The sequence below is a fragment of the Staurois parvus genome, unplaced genomic scaffold (genome assembly GCF_062004578.1).
Source record: "Staurois parvus isolate SC_StPar_1 unplaced genomic scaffold, SC_StPar_1.0 ptg001000l, whole genome shotgun sequence".
Classification (NCBI taxonomy): Eukaryota; Metazoa; Chordata; class Amphibia; order Anura; family Ranidae; genus Staurois; species Staurois parvus.
Window position 1 is genome coordinate 17426 of NW_028318796.1, and position 14260 is coordinate 31685.

The window sequence follows — 14260 nt, forward strand, 5'->3', positions numbered from 1 at the left end:
AAAGGCGCTAAAAACAGGCAGTCAAACCACAATTTTATGACCCCCACCCCCACAGTCTATCAAACATGTCTATGGAAGTCAATGGCACTACTCAAAATGTGGCAATGGTAGTTGCCTTCTACAAAAAAAAAAAAAAAAAATCCCCGTTGGCGTAGAATAACCCCAACCCCCCCCCCCCACCAGGGCTTATTGCAGGAGGTGACAATATCTCTTCCCAAATGCCTGTCAGCTGCTGTCGGAAGAGCGATCCGCGACGGATCATTTTTTCAGAGGGCAGAAAAGTCGCCTAAGCGAAAGAGGCACGGGAATAAACGCATGACGTTGAATTTTATATTCTTACTATTATCATTTGTAGCGGTAGTCACCGAGCCTTATCTAGAGGTTAATAAACCGGAGTTCGATCAGATAATAGAGGGCTGTCAGTCGTGTTGTTCCAGAATGACCCCGAACAACAAACCACACGACCGGTCAGCCAGAAATAAATCCGGATATATTCAGGAATATTATACAGAGTTTTTTTTTTTTGTAAATATTAGGACCACGCACAACGAGAAGATGGTCAACGAAGAGAATTGGATCGCGTCCCACTATAGCCAAAGAACTGCAATCCCAATTTTTTTATATATATATATATATATATAAAAAAGTATAATTTTATTTTTTAGATATATATATATTATAATTTTATATATATTTATATAAAAATATAATTCTATATATGTATGTGTAAAAAATAAAATTATAATTGTATGTGTGTATGTATATGTGTGTGTGTATGTATGTATGTATATATATATATATATATATATAAATATATAAATATATATATATATATATATACACACACACATATACATACACACATACAAATATAATTTTATTTTTATTACATGTATATATATAATAATAATTGTAATATATATAAAATTATAATTGTATGTGTGTATGTATATGTGTGTGTGTATATATATATATATATATATATATATATATATATTTATAATTTTATTTTATATATATATATATATATATATATATATAAAATACAATTATAATTTCATTATATTTTTATATATATATATACACATACACACACACAAGTATAATTTTTTTATATATTACAATTATAATTTTATATACAGTTGCAAGAAAAAGTATGTGAACCCCTTGGGATTACGTGGAGTTTTGCATGAATTGGGTATAAAATGTGCTCTGAACGTCATCTAAGTCACAACAATAGAAGAACACAGTCTGCTGAACATAATACTACACAAACATTAAATGTTGCCATGGTTTAATTGCACATAACATGTAAACATTTACAGTGCAGGGAGGAAAAAGTATGTGAACCTTTGGACATAATAACTGGTTGACTCTCCTTTGGCAGCAATAACCTCAACTGACACTCTGGGATTCTTCTTTACCTCATGCAGCATTCTGCGCTGTGCTCTTGCATCATGTTTACAAGACGACCACGCCTAGGGAGAGTAGCAGCAGTGCTAAACTTTCTCCATTTGTAGACAGTCTGTCTTACCGTGGACACATGAACATCAAGGCTTTTGGAGATACTTTTGTAACCCTTTCCAGCTTCATGCAAGTCAACAATTGATCGTAGGTCTTCTGAGAGCTCTTTTCTGCGAGGCATGGTTCACATCAGACAGTGCTTCTTGAAACCAGTAAACCCAAAACAGGTGTGTGTTTTTTAAGGGCAGGACAGCTGTCAGCAACACATCCAATATCATCACACTGATTGGAGTCAAGGTTGGCTCACTCCTGGCTCCAATTAGCTCTGGGAGAAGTCATTAAGCTGGGGCCTCACATACTTTTTCCTCCCTGCACTGTGAATGTTTACATGTTATGTGCAATTAAACCATGGCAACATCTAATGTTTGTGTAGTATTATGTTCAGCAGACTGTGTTCTTCTATTGTTGTGACTTAGATGACGTTCAGAGCACATTTTATGCCCAATTCATGCAAAACTCCACGTAATCCCAAGTGGTTCACATACTTTTTCTTGCAACTGTATATATATCTACATATAATAAAAATAAAATTATAATTGTGTGTATATGTATGTAATGTATGTGTGTATATATATATATAATACAATTATAATTTCATTATATTTATATATATATATATATATATATAAATATATACACACACATACAATTATAATTTTATTTTTAATATATATATATATAAAATTAATTAAAAATCTTAAAAGCAGGAAAAAAATTATGGGAGATCCCCGCCCGTTTCTGTAAAGCTGAAGTCCAGGCAGCTGTTCTATACAAATTTGCATATTACTGCCGAGCCACTCTGCAACCGCGTGCAATGCTTGCGGCGCAGTAGGCCGCCATTTTTATGGTGAAATGCCCTCTAAGGCTAGGTTCACACCTATGCAGGTTGCATTTGAGCTGTTTCTGCATTGCGCTTTTGATGTATTTTGCATATTTATTTTTTTTTCCATTTTTCTTGTTGCTAGGCAGATTTAAAACGCATCAAAACGTGCTTTTCTGCAGCATTTCCGTTGAAGTCTATAGAACCAAAAATGCAACTTTTTTTTTTAAGTCCCCGCCCCTTTCCAAAAAACGCAGCGGATGACAACTCAGAGATGTGAACCTGTGCCGTAGGAAATCATGTTAAATGGACTGTACTGTGTTTCTGCAAAACGCTTAGGTGTGCACCCGGGGTAAAAGGCGATCCCCCTAGGAAGGCTTTTCAGAAGGGCGTCAGGATGTGACTTCACTTGTGATTGGACCCAAACCCATACGCACTAATGCGACGCGACGGAACGCCTATATGTGAACAGGCCCTCCATCAGCAGCCTCATCTAGCGCTGGTGACCGCAGGCCGGGGTGCTATGTAAAAAAAGTTTACTAATCTGTCCGAGACCTATAAAGATGCGATCGTACCCCGATCACATGGGGCCCCCAAGGGCCACATCAGGCCCCGTCCAGGGGTGGACTGACAACTCATGGGGCCCTCGGGCAATAGAAGATCATGGGGCCCCTGTGTCCTTGCCCAAACTCAAAAAAAGCCTATGAAAAAGGTACCAGGGGCATCTCATGGGGCCCCCTACTGACCCCGGGCTCTCGGGCACTGCCCAAGTTTCCAAATGGTCAGTCCGCCCCTGTGCCTTCATCTCTGTGAATTGTGTAAGTACTCTGCTCCTGGTTCTGTTTTGGGAACATGGGAAATACATGGGAGGCCTATAAAGGTGCAATCATACCCCGATCAATCACATGCGGCCCCCAGGGGCCACATCGCCCCCCCCCCCCCCGTCCCCTCATGTCTGTGAATTGTGTAAATACTCTGCTCCTGGTTCTGTTTTGGGAACATGGGAAATACACGGGAGACCTATAAAGGTGCGATCATACCCCGATTACATGCGGCCCCCAGGGGCCACATCGGGCCCCCGTCCCCACATGTCTGTGAATTGTGTAAGTATTCTGCTCCTGGTTCTGTTTTGGGAACATGGGAAATACACGGGAGACCTATAAAGGTGCAATCATACCCCGATCACATGTGGCCCCCAGAGGCCACATCGGGCCCCCGTCCCCTCATGTCTGTGAATTGTGTAAATACTCTGCTCCTGGTTCTGTTTTGGGAACATGGGAGACCTATAAAGGTGCGATCGTACCCCGATCACATGCGGGCCACATCGGGCCCCCATCCCCTTATCTCTGTGAATTGTGTAAATACTGTTCTCCTGGTTCTGTTTTGGGAACATGGGAGGCCTATAAAGGTGCGATCATACCACGATTACATGCGGCCCCCAGGGGCCACATCAGGCCCCCGTCCCCTTATGTCTGTGAATTGTATAAATACTCTGCTCCTGGTTCTGTTTTGGGAACATGGGAAATCAGATTTATTTTTTTGTGACCGTTTTTCAGGAAAACCATGTAACACGATAGAGCCGTCACTGTGTCCCCTCCTCTCAATACAGATGATGATAACACTTTGAAAATGTTGTCTGGCTTCTTTTTTTTTCCCCTCATTAAAGTTCATTTTGTTTTGAATAGAATGGGGAAGGGTTGGGGGTTCTGTTGGGTTTTTATTGGTGTACTACAAAAAAAAAGAAAGGATTGTAGGGAAATATGAGAAGGTTTTTATTGGTGTCCCCATTTGGGAGATTTCCCCTCACTTCCTGTCTGTAAAGGAGGTCATGGGAAATTGCTTCAGATATAAAGGCTTTGTGGGGTGTATGGATGCATCCCCCTTATGAAGGCTGCGTTCACCCGCATGGGGGATGCACACGCAGTCCTGTTGGGGTGCAGCCGTTGCTTAGACAGAGCCCGCTGTTCCCGTTCTGACATCGGTGTGGGTGCACGACCCCCTGAATGCAGACAATTGGAGTTTGAGGACCTGCACCCACATGGATCAGATTGGGAGCAGTGGTTGTATCTGGGAGTAGAGCTTCTCCCCACTTCTTCTAGTGCCAGCTGTTGATCCCATTTCCTGTACGGGTGTCACCGAGACAGGAAGTGAAGGATAAATCTCCCTGATGAATATAGAACCTGATAGAAAATGTAACTCTTTGCCCAAGTGTGGCACGGGGCCTATGGTCAACCTAACATACGGCATGCAGAAGGTTCCTCCTGACACACTGAACGGCACGTCTACCCTATAATGTGCCTCGTTGACCATAACAGCCAATCAAAATCCTCATTTACGTTCCAGATCACCTAGGTGCCATCGAACCGGTTGCTTTGACTGTCAAGAGATGGTTTTTGTAGGCCACGTTCGCGTTGATGGCCATCGGCGAGAGTCATCGGGCTCTGTATCAGAGGTGGGCAACCTGCGGCTCTCTAGCTGTTGTGGAACTACATTTCCCATGAGGCATTGCAAAATTGACAGTTACAGCTAGGACTTGCAGAGGCATGATGGACCTTGTAGTCCTGCAACAGCTGGAGAGCCGCAGGTTGCCCACCCCTGGTCTAGATCGATGCTGTTGAGATGTTACCTGAATAGAGGCCACCATCCAGGGACAGTATTTTTGGCCGCGCGCAAACTGGATGCAGCCAAAGCAAAGAAGTGCAGCTGCGGCCCGAGAACGGGCCACAAACTATCCACCCCCAGGTGCCCAATGGATTTATCCCTGCCACACCTTCCATACGTGTGTGCATCCAACACATCAAGAGGAGTCTTAAGGGGCATCGAAATCAGCAGCGTACCTAACATGGGAGGTCAGTGGATGGGTGTTCACCTGGTGGAACTCTCCTGGGTCCACAAGTGGGATAGTGAAGAGTGGAAAATATGGCCAAGATACACAGCTGGGGGGGGTCCAGGAAACATGGCGGGGAGTCAAGAAAACATGACCTTGTTCAGGGGACATGGCCGAGGACCAGGACACATGACCAAGATCCGGCAAACATGGCTGGAGGTCTAGGAAGCATGGCTGGGCTTCAGGAAACATGGCAGGCAGTCAAGAAAATGTGGCTGGGGTCCAGGAAATGTGGCTAGGGGGTCCAGAAAACATGGCCGGGGGTCCAGGAAACATGGTTGGGGGTCTGGGAAACATGGCTGAGGGTCTTGGAAACATGGCTGAGAGTCCAGGAAACATGTCTGGGGTCCAGGAAACATGGTTGAGGTCTAGAAAACATGGCAGAGGTCCAATAAACATGGTCGGGGGGTCTGGGAAGTATGGCCGGGGTCCGGTAAACATGGCTGGGGTTCAGAAAACATGGCTGAGGGTCTGAAAAACATGGCGGAGGTCCTGAAAACATGGTTGGGGATACAGGAGACATGGCTGAGGATCTGGAAAACATGTATGGGGTCCAAGAAACATGGCCGGGGGTCTGGGAAGTATGGCTGGGGATCCAGTAAACATGGCTGGGGTTCAGAAAACATGGCCACGGGTCCAGGAGATATGGTGGAGGTCCTGAAAACATGGCTGGGGGTACAGAAGACATGGCTGAGGATCTGGAAAACATGGCTGGGGTCCAAGAAACATGGCCGGGGGTCTGGGAAGTATGGCTGGGGGTCCAGTAAACATGGCTGGGGTTCAGAAAACATGGTCAGGGGTCCAGGAGATATGGCTGAGGATCTGGAAAACATGGCTGGGGTCCAAGAAACATGGGCGGTGGTCTGGGAAGCATGGGTGAGGTCCAGGAAACATGGCTGAGGGTCTGGAAAACATGGCTGGGGTGCAAGAAACATGCTTGAGGGGTCCGGGAAACATGGCCGAAGGTCTCCAAACATGGCTGAGGGTCAAAGAGACATAACTGAGGGTCTGGAAAACATGGGTGAGGTCCAGGAAATATGGCTGAGGGTTCAGGAAACATGGCCGAAGGTCCGCAAACATGGCTGAGGGTCTGGAAAACATGGCCAGGGGTCCGGGAAAAGGATTATTTGAACCCGCTGCTCCCGAGGTATGACACACATCAGCCGCAGTGAAAGGGTTCAATCCAAGGCGCACAATGTGTGAATGTTGGGTGAAAAGGTCTGTGAATGTCATGGAGACGAGTTATGTGTCGGAATATTTTATTCTCTTTTGTTTACAATGACTTCTCACTCAGCAGCGACTCTCCTCTCTCAGCCTCCATATTGGAAGCCCCTCAGAGGGAGCAGGTCACGTGATTGGGCTGCCCCGTGACGGACAGGAGCCGACAGCCAATCAAGTGCCAGTATCGCCAGGCGGGAAATAGACGGACCGGCCCCGAGCAATATGGAAGCCGAAGCGGTCCCGTCCACCTCCTCCGAGCGGCCCGGAGCCGCGGACACCCCGGGGCGGCTGATCATCTTCAACACTCTGGTGGACAAGTTTCTGGAGGGGCTGGTGGAGGCGGGAAGGTGAGGCGCTGATTGGCCGCCCCCGTCGGGTTCGGCGAGTTGTGATTGGCTGGGGGGGGGGCTGCTGCTTGACTCACTGGGGGAGAGGATTGGCTGAACGCCTCAGAGATTGCGTGTTCTGATTGGCGGGATGGGGAGGCGCCTGAATTTTCATTGGCTGAGAGAGTTTTGGTCAGTTTCTATGTCCTGGAGCTTGCCACAAGAGCTGACAATCAGCGGAGATTGATCTTCTGACATATTGTAACCTCACCCACCACAGTGGAGAGGAAGAGTGACAGGATCTGTGACCCCCCCCCCAATGGGGGAGGTTTGTGTAGTGACACCAGTACAGGAAATAAGGGTGTGGGTGTCACCAGATGACAATGTTGTCAGAACCCTTCCTCACATTACTACATGATGTATGTGTGTCCCCATAGGAGAGATTTCCCATCACTTCCTGTCCTGGTGACACCTTTATACCAGAGAGGAAGTGAGGGGGAGGCTGCCACAGGAACACAGAGAGAAATAAATACCTGACAGGGGTTCTAAAAACACTTACTTCCTGGCAGGAAGTCTCCAGTGGTGGTGGGAGGAGTCTGGAGCTTACAGGACTGATCAAGTGTTCACAGAAGGGGTTGGTGGGAGGTGTCTGGAGCTGGTGGGTGGGGCCTTAAGCTGGTGGGAGGGATCTGGAACTTGCAGGCAGTGTCTGAAGCTGGTGGGAGGAGCCTTAAGTTGGAGGGAGGAGTCTATAACTTGCAAGAGGTGTCTGGAGTTTGCTGGAAGATTCTGGAATTTGCAGGAGGTGTTTGGGGCTTGTGGGAGGAGTCTCGAGCTGTTGAGGAGGGCCTGAAGCTGGTGGGAGGAGTCTTGAATTGGTGGGAGGGGCGTTGAGCTGGTGGAAAGGATCCAAAGCTGGTGGGAGGAGTTTTGAGTTAAGAGGGGCCTGGAACTGGTGGGAGGATACTGGAACTAGTGGGAGGAGTCTTGAGCTGGAAGGAGGATCCTGAAACTAGTGGGAGGAGTCTCGAGTTGGTGGGAGAGGACTGGAACTGGCAGGAGGAGTCTTTAGCTGGAAGAAGGATCCTGGAGCTGGTGGGAGGAGTCTTGAGCTGGAAGGAGAATCCTGGAATTAGTGGGTGGAGTCTTGAGTTGGTGGGAGGTGCCTGGAACTGGTGAGAGCAATTGAGCTGGAAGGAGGATCCTGGAACTGGTGAGAGAAGTCTTGAGTTGGTGGGAGGAGTCTTGACCTGCAAGGAGGGTCCTGGAACTGGTGGGAGCAGTCTTGAGCTGGAAGGAGGATCCTGGGACTGGTGGGAGGAGTCTTGAGCTGGAAGGAGGATCCTGGGACTGGTGGGAGGAGTCTTGAGCTGGAAGGAGGATCCTGGGACTGGTGGGAGGAGTCTTGAGCTGGAAGGAGGATCCTGGGACTGGTGGGAGGAGTCTTGAGCTGGAAGGAGGATCCTGGGACTGGTGGGAGGAGTCTTGACCTGCAAGGAGGGTCCTGGAACTGGTGGGAACAGTCTTGAGCTGGAAGGAGGATCCTGGGACTGGTGGGAGGAGTCTTGAGCTGGAAGGAGGATCCTGGGACTGGTGGGAGGAGTTTTGAGCTGGAAGGAGGATCCTGGGACTGGTGGGAGGAGTCTTGAGCTGGAAGGAGGATCCTGGGACTGGTGGGAGGAGTCTTGAGCTGGAAGGAGGATCCTGGGACTGGTGGGAGGAGTCTTGACCTGCAAGGAGGGTCCTGGAACTGGTGGGAGCAGTCTTGAGCTGGAAGGAGGATCCTGGGACTGGTGGGAGGAGTCTTGAGCTGGAAGGAGGATCCTGGGACTGGTGGGAGGAGTCTTGAGCTGGAAAGAGGATCCTGGGACTGGTGGGAGGAGTCGAGCTGGAAGGAGGATCCTGGGACTGGTGGGAGCAGTCTTGATCTCCATGGCAGCTTGCGGGGGGGGGGGTGCTCCCACCGCGCTGACTGAGCTCTGGATCAAGGCTTCTGATTGGGTGCCAGCGGGATGGGCTCCTGATCACGTGACTGCTGGGGAAAGCCAATAACAGCAGTCACATGATTCCACAGCTGGTGTTAACAGATTAGTGACCGCTCCCCTACACCGACAGAACAGCGCCTCCCTCTGGAGGAAGCTCCACAAGCAGCAGTGACACACAATGCAGTACAGCGAAGGCCCCTCCCCCCCCATACAGAAAAGACAACCCTGCAGCTCCGGGTGACCTCTGACCTCCGCTGGCGGTTTATCTATAACCTCATCCCCTCCCCCTTTCCTCCACAGCTACCAGCGCTTCGCCCGCTGCTACAAGAAGTTCTACAAGCTGCAGCCGGAGCTGACCCGAGGCATCTACGACCAGTTCGTGGCCCAACTGCATTCCTCCATCAAGGTGAGCCCAGCGCAATTCTACTTTCGGCATAACCGTAAAGTGTAACTGCCGTTTATAAATACTGTTCAAGAGTTCCCACCATCAATAATCATCGCACTGTGCTTTTTTTTTTCTTTTTCCAATGTTCACCAGCGCCATCTAGTAGCCACAATGTGGTATTGTCATGAAATACCTCAATCAGGAAATACCTCATTGTGGCCACTAGATGGAGCCGGAGATCATAGGAAACAGACAGGTGAGCCTCCATTGGTGAGGGCTGTGTGGATGCCTCAGGCTTTTTTTTTTTTATATATGAACAGACCTCTACGTTTCATTGATTTTTATTGCGATTTTTTTTTTTTTTTTTTATCGCAGGCAGAGATTCAGGAGATAAAGGAAGAGGGAAATCTGGAGGTGCTGCTGAACTCTTTGGACAAGATGGAGAAGGACGCGACGACCGCGGCGGATATCCAATGGTGAGATCTGTTCAACGCTAAACCGCGTGCGCGTACAGAAACGCAGTCCGGGTGCATTTCCGTATGCATTTTTGACGCGTTCCAGTGCGTTTTTGCGAGTGCTCGAATGGTCAGTTCGCCCCCGGGCCCTCAGGCAGTGCTCCAATGGTCAGTTCGCCCCTGGGGCCTCACAGCGCTCCAATGGTCAGTTTGCCCCTGGGGCCTCACAGTGCTCGAATGGTCAGTTCGCCCCCGGGCCCTCGGGCAGTGCCCGAATGGTCAGTTCGCCCCCGGGCCCTCGGGCAGTGCCCGAATGGTCAGTTCGCCCCTGGGCCCTCGGGCAGTGCTCGAATGGTCAGTTCGCCCCTGGGCCCTCGGGCAGTGCTTGAATGGTCAGTTCGGGCCCTCAGGCAGTGCTGGAATGCTCAGTTCGGGCCCTCGGGCAGTGCTCGAATGCTCAGTTTGCCCCCGGGCCCTCAGGCAGTGCTCGAATGGTCAGTTCCCCCCCGGGCCCTCACAGCGCTCGAATGGTCAGCTCCCCCCCGGGCCCTCACAGCGCTCGAATGGTCAGTTCCCCCCCGGGCCCTCACAGCGCTCGAATGGTCAGTTCCCCCCAGGGCCCTCACAGCGCTCGAATGGTCAGTTCCCCCCCGGGCCCTCAGGCAGTGCTCGAATGGTCAGTTCCCCCCCGGGCCCTCACAGCGCTCGAATGGTCAGTTCCCCCCCGGGCCCTCACAGCGCTCGAATGGTCAGTTCCCCCCCGGGCCCTCACAGCGCTCGAATGGTCAGTTCCCCCCCGGGCCCGAGTGTCCCTGAGAGTTCTCTGTTTTAACATCATGGAATCAATTCTGTGGTTAGAGGGGAGGCTGGTCACGTGACTGATGGATCATGTGATCGAGCTACAGGGGGGTACCATGGCTGTCACTGATTGGCTCTTGGTTCCAACTCTTAATACCGACCAGGCTGTATAATAAACCGACGGAAGAACGGGAGAGTCCAGAACTCGAGCAGTTAAATTGAGCTTTTAGGTGTGCGGGTACCTCTTAAAAGCCACTGGGTGCTACAGCTAAGGAAAACCAAGGGCCACACGGGGCCCCAGCAGCACCAACAGTTGCACTTTTCTCCGGCAGGCGTCCCAGCGGAGTTCCCGAGGAAGACCTGCGGCAGCACTTGGTCCCCTACCTCCTGCAGCAGCGGGAATACCTGCGCAAGCTGGTGAAGGAGAAGGAACAGGAGAATGCCAAGCTGGCCCAGTCCGTCCTGGCCGGGAGGAGGAAGATCGAGGAGATGCAGCAGGAGATCCAGAAGAGGCAGCAGGCCTGGCAGGTGAGGTGGCGCGTCGCGGGTACGACTGAGCGCGCTCTGTGCTGGCACAAAGTCCTGTCTTCACTCACACCTTTTTTTTTTTTTTTTGTTTTTGTATTCCAGAAGTTGAGTCAGTCTCAGAGGGAGCTGATCCTGTCCATTCAAGAGACCGAGAAGGTGTGACCAGCGACTCTTCTAATACCAGAGCCCACGGGTGTCAGTCCGGCGGCCCTCCATCTGTTGCCAAACTACAAGTCCCATGAGGCACTGCAAGATTGACCGTTACAAGCATGACAGAGGCATGATGGGACTTGTAGTTTCGCAACAGCTGGAGGGCCGCCTTTGTGACACCCCCTGCCGTAGCGGCTGCTGTCTCATATTGCGGACAGATGCAGGCTCGCCCCGCTGCCTTGCTGAAACATTTCTCCGCACCAAAGGACCACCGTGGTGGTATTGTGTTCTGATACCTGTGTGTGGTCACTACGGGTGATGACCGTATTCAGTACAGTCTCTTCTAGAAGCCACGCCCATTTATTTAGATTTGCACTTTTTACTGTACTGCCAGTTTTTTGTATGGAAAAGTGACAGTTACTAGGGTTGTGATCAGGGGCGGACTGACCATTTGGAAACTTGGGCACTGCCCGAGGGCCCGGGGTCAGTAGGGGGCCCCATGAGATGCCCCTGGTACCTTTTTTCATAGGCTTTTTTGAGTTTGGGCAAGGACACAGGGGCCCCATGATCCCCTATTGCCTGGGGGCCCCATGAGTTTTCAGTCTGCCCCTGGTTGTGATGAACCGTAACACTGCCAGGGGTACTAATAATGTTTGGGGCTCATTCACACATTGCCTACTTAAAGCGGAGCTCCACCTAAAAAAAAAAAAAATCAGCAGCTACAGTCTTTGTTTTTTTTTTTTAACCGCTTGGCGCCGGCAGAACGCAAATGCGCAGCCTCCCGGCGTCCGGGCCTAGCCACACATTTGCGTTCTATAAAAAAAAAAAAAACGCGGCGAGAGCGTGCGCCCTGCACGCTCCCAGCACACACGTTTGGTACTCACGGAAAGGTCCCGATCTCCTCTTTCGATCGGGACCTTTCCCGATCATGTGACAGCGAATCACGGCAGTTACATGACCCTGAAACCCTGCCCTGCCTCCCGGCTTCTGGAACCCTTAAAGGGCCGGGAGGCGCTGGCGTCAAGGTGGAACTCCGCTTTAAGTAGGCAATGTTTAAAATCCAGCCACTTACCTGTCCCGGGGTCCCGCGGTGTCCTCACCACGGCTGGTTTCACCGGCCGTCTTCTCTCCCTGGCACCAGCATCTTCAGTGTGGGCACCCAGCTGCGGCTTCACAGCCAGGTGCCCACTGCGCATGCGCGAGGAGCGCCGCGCTTTGTGAATGGCCCCGTAGTCTTCTGGGACCTGTCACGTGTCCCAGAAGACTACGGGGGGAGGACAACTTCCGCTTCGAATCGCAGCGGAAGTGGGAGTGGGTACCTGTCAAATTCGGGTACCCGCTCACCAAAGGTGCAAATCACGGGTGGACTGACAACTCATGGGGCCCCCGGGCAATAGGGGTCATGGGGCCCCTGTGTCCTTGCCCAAACTCAAAAAAGCCTATGAAAAAGGTACCGGGGCATCTCATGGGGCCCCCTAATGACCCCGGGAACTCTGGCAGTGCCCTAGTTTACAAATGGTCAGTCCGCCCCTGGTGCCAATCCTTAACCTCTTCACGCCGGCCGAACGCAAATGTGTGCCCTCCCAGCGTCTGGACCTAGGCGCGAGCAGCCGCACATTTGCGTTCTATTAAAAAAGGACGCAGCACACGCGTTCGGTACTCACGGAAAGGTCCCGATCTCCTCTTTCGATCGGGACCTTTCCCGATCATGTGACGGCGGTCACATGACCCTAGACCCCGCCACCCGGCTTCTGAAACTCTTAAAGGGCCAGGAGGCGCCGGCGTGAGGGGGTTAACGGGGAGCGGGGGACGAAGGCTTAAAGCAGAACTTCCCCTTTTTTGGGTGGAGCTCCGCTTTAAGCATACGGGTCCCGTTTACTTGCACAGGTGTTCCGTGCATCCCCCGTGCAGGCAGTCCTGTTCATGTGTTCTGGGAAGCAGCGGCTGCACGGCTCCCAGTGTACACACACCCGTACCCACATAGCTGTCAGATTAGGTGCGCTTGCTGTGTTCGTGCGTCCTAGTAGACATGAACGAGCCTGGGATGCACGGAACGCCTGTGCATTCCCATACAGGCAGACCCCGCCCTCACACAGGCGTGTGCTTAAGTACGCCCGTGTCAGCAAGGCCCTAGTGTGTTATGTCCCATCACTGGCACTCTGCGTGGAGATGCAGAGAAATGTATAAATAAAGACCCCTAAAATGACAATATTGTCCCACGTATTACCAACATACAGACACAAGACGGGTGTCTCGGCGTATTATACCCGGTGCCTGCAGCAAGCCCCGGGAACGTACGGGGCACCTGGGAACGTACGGGGCACCTGGGAACGTACGGGGCACCCGGGAACGTACGGGGCACCCGGGAACGTACGGGGCACCTGGGATTTTATTATTATTTTCTGTTTGTTAAAAATGTCTAATTGTTAAAAATGTCTAATAAATGATGTCTTTTCTATATTTGTAACGGCTGCTGTTTTTAAATTTTGACCTTCATCCTTCAGGCGTGACGGATCCTCCCCTGGACTGAAATGGCTGACTTATTTCACTGCACACCGTCCATGAAAGGGGGGGGGGGGGGGGACTGCATTCAAAAACTGTTAGATTCCAATCAATTCCTATTCTTTTTAAATACAAATAAAGTTTTTTGTTTGTTTTTTCTGGAGTTCCCCTTTTAATGTATGGGATATTCCGCAGGGAAGCGGTTAATGTTGGGGATGACGGGGTTCATAGCTGTGTACTGCGATCCTTCCGCAGGGAAGCGGTTAATGGGGATGACGGGGTTCATAGCTGTGTACTGCGATCCTTCCGCAGGGAAGCGGTTAATGGGGATGACGGGGTTCATAGCGGTGTGCTGAGATCCTTCCGTAGGGAAGCGATTAATGGGGATGACGGGGTTCATAGCGGTGTGCTGAGATCCTTCCGCAGGGAAGCGATTAATGGGGATGACGGGGTTCATAGCGGTGTGCTGAGATCCTTCCGCAGGGAAGCGATTAATGGGGATGACGGGGTTCATAGCGGTGTGCTGAGATCCTTCCGTAGGGAAGCGGTTAATGGGGATGACGGGGTTCATAGCTGTGCACTGCGATCCTTCCGCAGGGAAGTGGTTAATGGGGATGACGGGGTTCATAGCTGTGTACTGCGATCCTTCCGCAGGGAAGCGGTTGGTTGGGGATGACGG

General features: G+C 50.7%; 1 protein-coding gene across 1 annotated transcript; it reads left to right on the forward strand.

Annotated features, from left to right (window-relative positions):
• The first annotated feature begins 6638 nt into the window (after positions 1 to 6638).
• LOC149441359 (polyamine-modulated factor 1-like) lies at positions 6639 to 13539 on the forward strand. Its single transcript, XM_089657435.1, has 5 exons — positions 6639 to 6799; positions 9064 to 9169; positions 9524 to 9624; positions 10734 to 10929; positions 11032 to 13539. Exons 1-5 carry the CDS (start codon positions 6675 to 6677, stop codon positions 11089 to 11091), a joined length of 588 nt encoding a protein of 195 aa, XP_089513561.1. The 5' UTR covers positions 6639 to 6674; the 3' UTR covers positions 11092 to 13539.
• Positions 13540 to 14260: the final 721 nt, after the last annotated feature.

What these genes read in the sequence shown, in the direction of transcription:
- LOC149441359 (XM_089657435.1), top strand. Translation starts at nt 6,675, where the DNA reads ATGGAAGCCGAAGCGGTCCCGTCCACCTCCTCCGAGCGGCCCGGAGCC. An exon ending in ACCGCGGCGGATATCCAATG is followed by an intron (nt 9,625 to 10,733) that starts GTGAGATCTGTT and finishes TTTCTCCGGCAG; the next exon opens with GCGTCCCAGCGGAGTTCCCG. An exon ending in AGAGGCAGCAGGCCTGGCAG is followed by an intron (nt 10,930 to 11,031) that starts GTGAGGTGGCGC and finishes TTTGTATTCCAG; the next exon opens with AAGTTGAGTCAGTCTCAGAG.